The sequence below is a fragment of the Leptonotus elevatus genome, chromosome 2, assembly GCF_054856555.1.
Source record: "Leptonotus elevatus isolate MCC_2025b chromosome 2, RoL_Lele_1.0, whole genome shotgun sequence".
Classification (NCBI taxonomy): domain Eukaryota; kingdom Metazoa; phylum Chordata; class Actinopteri; order Syngnathiformes; family Syngnathidae; genus Leptonotus; species Leptonotus elevatus.
In genome coordinates this window covers 6,875,013-6,886,420 of record NC_141240.1, presented here as the reverse complement: position 1 = coordinate 6,886,420, position 11,408 = coordinate 6,875,013, and the positions used below count along the sequence as shown (strand labels likewise).

At 40.5% G+C, this 11,408-nt stretch overlaps 1 protein-coding gene across 1 annotated transcript; it reads right to left on the bottom strand.

Annotated features, from left to right (window-relative positions):
• Positions 1 to 2,270: 2,270 nt before the first annotated feature.
• Positions 2,271 to 8,705, bottom strand: LOC147178292 (galactose-specific lectin nattectin-like). Its single transcript, XM_086069447.1, has 7 exons — positions 8,659 to 8,705; positions 8,510 to 8,572; positions 7,240 to 7,267; positions 7,081 to 7,166; positions 6,842 to 6,979; positions 2,533 to 2,644; positions 2,271 to 2,454 (listed from the first exon to the last, which is right to left on the bottom strand). Exons 2-7 carry the CDS (start codon positions 8,570 to 8,572, stop codon positions 2,384 to 2,386), a joined length of 498 nt encoding a protein of 165 aa, XP_085925573.1. The 5' UTR covers positions 8,659 to 8,705; the 3' UTR covers positions 2,271 to 2,383.
• Positions 8,706 to 11,408: the final 2,703 nt, after the last annotated feature.

Genomic DNA, 11,408 nt, shown 5'->3' with positions numbered 1-11,408 from the left:
TGACCGCACGTCACTGCATTTAACACTATTCAACCTGGCATCCTCAAACATAAAATGGAGGGATTGGGGGTGGAGTCAACATTCATCACATGGATACACAGCTACCTTACCTGTGAATGATGATGTATGTGAAGCTAGGCAATAACATTACCTCGGACTACGTTGTGAGCAATGTTGGTGTTCCACAGGGAACTGTGCTTGCCCCTTTCCTTTTCACTCTTTACACGGCTGATTGCAAACACCACTCGGGCACCTGTCATATTCAAAAGTATTCTAATGGCAGAGCCATTGTGGCCTGTGTCGAAAACAGCCAGGAGGGGGACTCGATCACTGCCTTCTGTGATTGGAGCACTAAGAACTCACTCATTCAGAATATAAGAAAGACCAAAGAAATGATCATCAATTTTGATAAGAATAATACAGATTTTCAGCCAATTAACATACAGGATCAAGACATTGAATGTGTACACACATACAAATATCTTGGTGTTCACCTTGGATGACAAACTGGACTGGAACATCAATAAAAAAGGGTCAAACCAGGCTCTTTTAAGCAAAAGCTGAAGTCCTTTGATGTGTGTAATTCGATGTTGACCATGTTTTATCAATCTGTTGTTGCTGCAGTACTTTTTTATGCTGCTGGCGGGGTCTATGGTTGGGGATTCACTTGACTGCGGTGGCAGTGGTGGACAGGTGCTCGGGGAGAAAGGTGCAGGTCATCCTCAGCAACAAGGCATCCGCTGCATAAGACTCTGTCTGCTCAAAGGAGCGATAGATCTGATCGTCTCCTCTGTATGTGCGGCAGAACCGAGCACTTTATTCCTGCTGCTATTCGTTTTTATAATGATCATCGTTGATGTCAATTGTCGGAGGTTTACACATTCACCAAATTATGATTTTGTTGTCTGTCTGTCTATCTATCTATCTATCTATCTATCTATCTATCTATCTATCTATCTATCTATCTATCTATCTATCTATCTATCTATCTATCTATCTATCTATCTATCTATCTATCACAATTGATACAAAATCTTTTAATCATCCCCATTTGGGTAAAAAAACTACAGGATAAAATAATTTATTAATTGTCTTTCTACATGTTATTTATATACTTATTTGCTTATGTAGCGTGAGGTATGATGGCCAAACAAAGCGTAATCTAAAGTTGTGGATTGCGGAGCATAAAGCAGCCATTAGAAATAATAATTTTGATTATGCTATTGCCAGACATTATAAAGAAAAAAATTATGGTTCTGCAGATTCCCTTAGATTTATTGGTATTGAAAGAGTAGTGTCTATTCCGAGGGGTGGTGACATCGTCAAACAGCTTTTGAGAAGAAAAGCTTTTTGGATTCACTGTTGAACATCTTGGAATGAATGATTCACAGGATTTGAGTTGTTTCCTATAATGTTTTTAATGCCTTCCTGGTGAATGGATGTGTTATTCTTGCTTGTTTTAGTGTATTGATAATAAAAAAGTAATGTGATCTCTAGCAACACCTGTGAATGATGATGTCAGATTTGAGGTGAACGCATTGTTTCCCTCGAATAAAGTAATTGAGTTAAGTCCTGTCAGTGTGCGGGGGATTGTTTTTTTCTGGTTTCCAAAAAAAACATGTATTTGCTTCTGCCAGTAGGTGGCACTACCACTAAAGATGAAAAAATGATAGATGAAAAATAACTTCGGAGATGTCGTAAGTACGAAAATAAGTGATGAGTCAACAATGTTGTTGTTGTAGTAACATGCTAGTACTTTTAGCTAGCACGGTCGGGGAACTAGCTATTTTGGTCTCAAAATAACCCAAGATTTTTCGCCTCTAATTCACAAATGGTAAATGCACATAGCAACCAATAAAAGCCAAAATTACAGCAGATGCAAGAACATTGATCGAACCCATTCTACTGAGGAGCGGCATGGCTCAGTGGTAGAGGCGTCATTTTGTCTCTTATCTGTGAGGTTGTGTGTTCGATCCTCACCCCTGGTGACCATGTCGAAGTGTCCTTGAGCAAGACACTGAACCTCGATTTGCTCCCAGTAGACCTGGCAGCGGCCTGCATGACAGCAGTCACTGGTGTGTGCGTGAATGTGAGGCTTTTTAAAGCGCTTTGGGCACCATATGGTGTAGATAAAAAGCAGTCCATTTACCATTTTACCTCATGTAATGCCCTGAGGAAAACAAAACAAAACAAAAACAGATGTCTGTAGTTTGAATTATGAAATCATGGACATTTTTGGATTCAAAATGAAAACGTGAGGACCAGAGAAGTAAAATGAAAATCCTTTTAATCATGTATTATTTATGATAATTATTATTGTGCTTTTCATACACAGGCGAAGCTCTGCCTGCCCCGAGCGTGCATCCCTGAAGCGGTGCGCTCACTAGTGCTGCGGCAAATCTCTGCTGCAGACATACCCAAATTCGTCTGTGCAGGAGACATCTGTCAACATCGCTAAGTTTGGAAGAAAAACATGTTGAAATACCACAGCGACCGATCCCCAGCTAACTTCAATCGCATATTTTCACTCACCTCTTTCCTCGAAATGGACACAGTCCCCACTGCCATCGGGCGCAAAGCTAAAAATAGTTTGAAGTAATTGTATATCTACTTGAGTTCCATCAGTCCAGATGAATTGGCCTTCCTGGAACACAAAGTCACATTTTGAGACTCTCGTCAATGGTTCATGAGCACGGATATTCGAGTTGACTAAAACTAATGAATAAACTCAAATTGAAAAACCATTTTCGTTAACTAAATGGAATAAAAACCAAAATACAAAAATTAAAAACTACAGTAAAAATTGACAAACTTGCCCTAAAAACTAGTGGTGCAACGGATCACAAAAGTCACGGTTCGGATCAGATCACAAATGTGAGTCACGGATCGGATCGTTTTTCGGATAAGCAAAAAAAAAAAAGAAGAAAAAAAAAGATATATAAAGTACTTTGTTTTCATTTATTTCGTAAAGCGCTTTTTCCATTCAATTAAAAAAAATCAATTCAAAATGTCTAACTTTAAGTGCAATATGAGGCATAAACATTCATATTTTTCAATATCCTTGTGTAAGATAACAAGGTATTAATGGTTTAAAGACGTGTTCCTATAATCTGAACAGCTAAGTTTGACATTTTGAGTTGAATGTTTTTCTTTTTTTAATGGGCAAACGTGCTTTATAAAATAAATGAAGACAAAGTTATATTTATCTTTTTTTTTGTAATAAAAATACCTCAACATACAATGTAAGACACTTCCCTTCCTTTAAACATGGAGAGTACATTCATTACAAAGTAGCATTGGTCCAGAATATTGAAAATATAATTAAAGTAAGCAGTCAAACTTACCAGCCGGCAGCCAGACACTCGTTGGTCATGCTAACAGCTAGCCGCTAGCCTCTTACGTCGGAGACTTCTGGCATATCATAAAATGGCGGCGTAATTAATTAGCGGTTTCTTAGCATCCTAATTTAGCTATTGAACATGAGTTCTGGATAGCGTTGTGTTGATGTTGGTCGCAACTACAATGTCAATCAACTACCATAAAGAAAAGTCTAAAAGGGAAGTCAAGCTAGCCATCACGCCATGACGTGGACGAACTTCAAAGTAAAAGTGTACTAACGCTATTTGCTTTGCCATCAATGTATTACTGATTTTGGTCAACTTTTTTTTTAAGTTAGGCTTAGCGTGTAACGTTGTATGTTTCAGCTTCCTTGATATGTCTGAATGGACTGTGAATGTGCACTTTGTTTTGTTTTTTTGTCAACCAATACGCGTATCGGGTATGATTCGAACTGTGGGGGCTGATCCGAACCGACCACGGATCAAATATGATCCGTTGCACCACGACTAAAAACTAATAAAAACTAATTGAATTAAAAAAAGAAACTCCGAATGAAATAACAGATAAATATAATGAAAAAATCTCAAACTATTATGAATCTGGTTGCTTGTGCATTAGCCCGCTTTTGACCAGCCAAGTGTCTGATTGCTCAACATTTCATTTGTGAAAATGTCCCTATTTTGGGACTGACGGGGGCGTCATTTGTTGTAGTGCTTTTGGTCAAGTGTTGCTGATAAAGTACTGCCTCCACCCAGGAAAAACTGTACACTGGATGCTCGTTTACACACAAGTATATGGGGAGAGATTTGTCTCAAAATTATTCACATAAATACATTTGTGATTTTCACGTGTTTTTCATATCCACAAATATATCGATTTTTACATGTCTTTTTTAAATTATGTGTGTGCATTTTTCATGACTTTTGCTTGCAAGTTGTTGAAAGTGCGTATGTGGATCGTTGTGCACGCGCATTTATTTTTGACGCTGTTTCGAGATATTCACACACACACAAGCACTTAGATATTTACATGTGTCTAAGGCCCGTTCCTCCGCCGTCCACGGGGAGGCAGTGTTACTGTATCCATTGAACGAAGACATTTCTGTTTCTTGTTTAAAATTGGACATTGAAAAACAGAAATCAAGTCTTTATCTGACCTTCTATTATGTGTTTATTTTGCACAAGTCGGGAAACAAAATGCGACCTTAGTTTGTTTCCCTTGAGCCTGTTTTGGTTTCACTCGAAATACACTCTTCTTCTGCTGTTAAATGTTCTTCTTCTACGCCACTTAAGAAGCAGCGGCCAAAGAAGGAGAGTGTCTTTCGAGTGAAGCTAAATCAAACTCGAGGGAAACAAATTAAGGTCGCATTTTGTTTCCCGAATTTTGTAAAATCAACACATAATAGAAGATCAGATAACGGCTTGATTTCCGTTTTTCAATTTCCATTTTTAAACGAGAAACGGGAGACAGCTCGTTGCTCTTTGGCCGCTGCACTGATCTGTATACATTACTGGATAGCCGATAGGCCAAGACTTTTGAAGCCGCGAGGCTGCCGTTACTCCTCCCAAGAATGGCATGATTTATGATGTTTTAAATTTGTTAAACATAAACAAGAGTACTTGAGATTATACAACTTGCCTTAAATACATGAATAAATTACATCCTTAATGATGTTTACAGGAGGAAACTTGTATATTTTTTTAATGAAAGAATTATAACTGTAATGCAACAAAAGATGCCTCTGCCAAATATAATATTGGGGTCTAAGGAACTAGGCGATAAAAGAAAAAGGGGGTCTTCAAAGCAGCACATACCGTGCCGTCTACTTTATTGGCGTGGAACAAGAAAATTTAACAGCAGAAGAAGAGTGTCTTTCGAGTGAAAGCAAAACAAGCTCAAGGGAAACAAACGAAGGTTGCATTTTGTTTCCCGACTTGTGCAAAATAAACACATAATGGAAGGTCAGATAAAGACTCGATTCTGTTTTTCATTGTCCAATTTTAAACGAGAAACAGAAACGGCTCATTCTCGTTCAATGGAGACAGTAACACTGCCTCCCCGCGGACGGCGGAGGAACGGGCCTTAGACACATATGAATATCTGAGAGCTTGTGTGTGTGTGAATATCTCGAAACAGCGTGATGTTTGTCTCAAACATAAATGCGCGTGCGCAAGGACCCACTAACGCACTTTCAACAACTCGCAAGCAAAAGTCATGGAAAATGCACACACAAAATTAAAAAAGACATGTGAAAATTGCAGATATAATTGTGGATCTGAAAAACACATGTGAAAATCGCAAAAAATTTTGTGGATCTGAAAAACACGTGAAAATCACACATTTATGTGTGTGAATATTTTTTGGACAAATCTCTCTCCATACAAGTAGCACCGCTTCATGGACATGAAAGACGTATAAACTTTGTTGCAGCTGAGCAGTGCTTGGCCCAGCCTCAGACTGTCCCATTCTTGACCCTTGAGGCCATTTTGACCAAAGACCAAGTAATTAACTGATTAGAAAAAGAGGATCAGGGTGTGAAGTGGATCAAAAAATTGTTGAAGACGTCCTCATAACATTAAATGTCAAAAGAATTAACACTTAACAGGTGCTCTTTACATTTGGCATGCAAAGTATGTTGATAAAAAGCCTTTTTAATTTAGCGATTAATCGTGTTTAATCAGAATTCTTAGATGTGATTAATCTGATTAAAAAATAGAATCATTTGACAGCATATTTAGGACAGGCCAAAAGTTTGGACACATCTTCTCATTCAATACATTTGCTTTATTTACATGACTATGTGCATTGTAGATTTTGGCCTGTACTGTGTGTGTGTGGGCGTGGGGGTGTGTGTGCGTGGGTGTGTGTGTGTGTGTGTGTGTATATATATATATATATATATATATATACACACATATATATTAGAGCTGTCAAACGATGACATTTTTTAATCAGGTTAATCACATCTTAGAATTCTTAGAAAATGTTTTGATCCACTGCACACGCTCATCCTCCTCTTTTTCTAACAAATTAATTACTTACATAATTGAAAATGAAAAAAAAATGACCCCGATATTTTGACATGGACAAATATTCTAAATGTGAACATTCATTAAATGCTTTACTTTAATGCATGACATTATGTTTATTGCTCAAACACAACCTGTGTTACCTTAAACGTAGCCATTTGCTGTCACGCTAAAGGATAAACTATGGTCATAATTAATAGTGCAATTAATCTACGTTAATTCATGATTAATGCGATAATTTCTTTGATTAATTAATCAATTAACGCTTTAACTTTGACAGCACTAATACATATATATATATATATTTATATATATATATATATATGATGCATCATTATGATTATTATTATAGTAGTATTATAAGGGTATTGAGTATTGTGTACTCAGTACCAAATACAGCATGTCGTATATAGTACCTTGTGTCGAGTATCGTGCATCAAATATCATGTACGTAGTACTGGTCAACGTTTTACCTCAAGTGCATCATTAAGTCCAATCCAGACGCTCTCAGTATCGTCAACGCCAGAGTTCGAAAGCAGCCCAACAACGAAAAAGCCTTCCAAGAAATCGTGGATAGACACAAGATTCCCACCCAGAATGTTGCAGACGCTCTGATGGGAGAAAGGCGGAATGAAAAAGTGTCCCAGACACGGCCGTCGACTCAGACTCAAGTTTTCAATCGCCAGAGTGGCGGAATCGCCAGTTTCCCAACCTCTGCATCGCTAAAGGTCCTTGGGTTGCCTTGGTAGATAAAACAGCGACAGTCCAAGCGAGTCCAACCTTGTGGGCAGCTATTGCCTGTAACACAATTGACTGTTAGACCAACGACAATTCCTGCTTTGCTTTGAAAAACTATCCTTTGGCTACCAACCTTTTGCAGGAATGGCAGTGTTGGACCACTGAGGAGGAAGAGAAGGAGAGGAAGAAAAGAGGCACATTGTTCAGATGCGGTTTCAGAACGCTATTTGTTCGTTTCATGGGAACTTGTTGTGATGTTGACGGTTGTAATAACCAGCAGAACAATTCAAATCTGTGACTCTGACTGTGATTCTGACATCTACGTTTCTGGGATTCTGATAACGGGTATCCTGCTATTTGGATTTTTCTGATTTATCGTAAAAGTCAGCTGACTGGAGAGCGGAAAACAATCACTCAGATGACGAGTGAACTCAATCTTCATACAACGCGCAAATGGTCAAAAACGTTTTAGAATCATCCTGAAAATTTTATTTCGAAATTCAGCTAATTATACGTGTACCGACTGTATGTTGCCGCTAACCTCTTTTTTATGTCATCCTCCTACCCCGCTACATCATCAGGAAGCGGGATTTAAATGTTTTCTGGAAACATTACACAGATCTGATCGACTCGATCGTGATCGGACCGATTTTATGCAAAATCGGTCAGCGGTCTGTCATTTGCAGGCGTGTTGTTTGATCTAACACGAAAATAGAGACACACTCAACTTTTGCTAATCGAAGATACAAGATAAACTGTGGTCATACCGAACGTTGAGCTATTCTGGCAACACGATTAAGTAGAAAATCAATAAGTTTGCATAGATAGCGGCCAATCTGTGGCAAAGCCATATGGCTTCACACAGTGTCTTGTACAGATGAAGTGGACAACTTCACACAGTCAGCTTCCAATACGAGCCAAAAAGGAGCACAATGTGTAGCCAGAAAGTCGGCATACCTGCTAAGTAAAGCCTGCTTTATACTCCTCATGTGATCGACGCTGGGATTTGCGCCGTAGCTGGCAGCGCACAGGTCACAAATTTTTGTCGTGCGTAGATGTGAATGTTCTGCTTGTTATTTATTGTTTTATATTAATTTATATTAATTTATCGAGTTTTAAGCAGGTTAATTTTGTTAGTTTGTATTAATGTCAATTCCTGGAAAATAACGTTTCCATGTGTTCACATCATTAAAAAAATGCATCTTATTCAACTCAGGTTTAAATAGTTAAAAATTGCTACACAATTAAAAAAATAATAATAATAAAAAAGAAAAAAATCATGCCAGGAAGGTTGAAGGCAATCAGGTCAGCCATCCCTCCCATGAGGTAGGTGTCCCTTATTTATTCAAAATATGTGAACAGGCAACTGGCCACTGTCTCAGTTTGAGGAAATCTGGACTTACGGCTCCGTTCCAGACTTGGCCAAGGATGCACAGGAGGAAGATCCAGCGGAGGGTAAACGCCATCTGCATAAGGACACAACAACCAGAAAAAGTGAAAAGCTATCAACAACCCAGGAAGCTTGCAGTCTCAAAAGTGTACGTGATTTTACCTTTGCAGTTGTGTAGTTGGATGTGCAGGACGGCAGCGACCGCACCTTTTATAGTCCAGCTTGACAATCTTGGAATATCAAACACATTAATTGTCCTAACCGGTCGCCCAAGGTGGCGGCGGCCAATTATTGTTAGCGTCAGTTTGCCTTTTTTTAGAACATGCTGTAACTGCTAATGTATACCACTGAATGGCGCATGCTTGCAAGGGTAACGCCTCTTTGGTGGAGGTCCTCATGCATGCCAGATCCACCACACCAGCATCTACTGAAACTCAAAAATAATTTACTTCTCCCACTGGCCTCTGAATCAGTGGAGGTCGGCGTTTGTGGATCTCACTATGCTTCATCTATCTTTCCTTCCTTTAGTCTTTCCTCTTGTCTCCTGATGTCGCCCTAATCAGTTGGAATTCAGATGTATTTGAGTTGGTGAAAGGTTCTGGATTTTTAATGCTGTGGGTGGATGGTGGTGTCTGGTTGGTGTTGGATTTCACTTTGCTTCTTTAAATTGCACAAACGAGCATGCACACACGCGCACACACTCACGCACACACACACTCACAAAAAACAAAAGCAATGATGATGACGTTGACTCGGGAAGGCTGCCGAATTAAAAATACTGAGCTCTCAAAAAAAGAAAAAAGCGACCACACCTCGACCACAACAAACACGTTAATCGTCCTAACCAGTCGCCCCGGGCGGTGGCCAACTATTATTTGTACCAGTTTACCTTGTAGGACATGCTGTAACTGCCAATACTAAAGCCTGTAAATCACTGAATAGCGCGTGCTTGCAAGGGTAACGCCCCAAGTCTTTTTTTTCCATCAAGGTTCATTCAAGGACTCAAAATGTGCAAAGATTCCCCCTGCCCCCGCCGGGTTGGGTGAGCCCCAGCTAGTTCCTCTTCTTAACTCACTTCACTAGTTTTGCACAATACACTTACATTCGCAGGTCACATATTTTGGTTTCTAAACAGCGTATTTCGGCAAAAGGTGCGTAATTTTCAGGCTTATCAAAGTTTACCAATGCAGAACCTTTCAAATGAGCTTTCAATCTAGTTAACACTTCCTGCAGCACCTACAAAAGAAAAGTACATACATATTCCAACTGTGAGAACTGTTTTATTGTGAGTTGTGACACAACAGCGTGCCTAGTGAGAACTAACCCTGTTACTGAGTTTGCCAGCTCGCAGACTGACGAACTCTACCTCTACACCGTGGATGTGACTCCACCCAACGTATATACAAGTGTGTGCGTGTGGTGCATTAAAATTGGGAGCAGATGAGATGGAGCAAAGGGAAATGATATCCCCCTACTCCGATCCAGCCGCTTAAAAAAAAAAGTGCGTGTGTGTGTGTGGTGCATTAAAAAAAATAGGGGCCGTAGTGGCGGGGCGGGAAAACAGATGGGGGACCGCAGCGCTGCTTAGCACTGCAGTCTACCCCAACTGATGGCTCCCCACCCCGACTCACCCACCACCACACACCCGCCCCTCCTAGTTGTGAAGTACATTAACTCTTTGACCGCCAAAAACGTTTAATAATGTTTAAAAAAATCCAAATGAGTGCTGCCAAAGATATTAAAATACGTTCACTATGGGTTTTTTTTTTTGGGGGGGGGGGGGGGTGGAGGAAAGTATCAAGCAGATTGAGTTAGTATAATGACTATTTTTGGGCACTAGATGGCAGCGATGACTCTCTTTGGACAAGATCGGGTAGGAGTCAGTAGAAGACGTGAGGCGGAGCTAGAGTGTTGAGGGGAGAATGGCTGAGGAAGCGAAAATGGCGACCGGTTGCAAGCAGCTCACGCGTGAGCATTTTTTTCAAAGACGAAAAGCATCGGCCAATGCTAAAGAGCACATTGATGTTGATGATGGTGACTCCAAGGTTGACGCCGAAGTTGGAAGAGGCTAGCGATGCTAACGGCGGAAAACATGGTGCACAACCGAGCAATTCTGCACAGGCGGACGTTCAATCGGACGATGAAGAGTACCCCGAGTCCAATGCATATTCATCGGAGGAGTGGGTACAGTCTGATCACGGAGAAGACACTGGTTCTGGACTACGATGCCACCATGAATGGAGTGGATAAGATGGATCAGAACATCTCTTACCACCCGGTATAGGAACTGAAGGACATGAGGAAGCCAGACGTAACACCAGGTCACCGTATCATGATCCTGAGACAAGACTTGATGACAACATGGCCAAACACACACTGCAGTATATACCTGCTACTCCCCGGAAAAAAAGGCCGGCAAGAAAGTGCACGCGGAGGGGCAATCGCAGTGAAACCAATCTGTGGTGCAAATCCTGCTGCGTCCCCTTGCACGCAGTGGAGTTTTACAAAACGGAATAAGGTAGAAACTAACGTTTTTTTTCTGATGAAAGATGAGAGTTCAATCTTTCATTTGGTAGTATCTGTGTTTCCATAGTCCAAACACAAAATGTGCTGTGGACCTTGAAATATCAGTCAAAATGCTTAAATCAGCTCGCACCCTCATGTTCTCTTTTATGAAAATGCTTGGCAGTCAAAGAGTTAAAATTGGACGGGAGTTGCAGGGCGAAGACGGTGTCTCCGCCCTACCCCACCCCCCAAAGAATGTGTTATGTGCCCAATATGTCTATTTATAAAGTGTATTGTGCAAAACTAGTGAAGTGAGTTAAGAGGAGCGACCAGTGAGGCCTCTCCCAACCCAGCAGGAGGCGTTCCCGCCCCCAACACCCCCCATGCCCCACCAGCACCCCGACGAG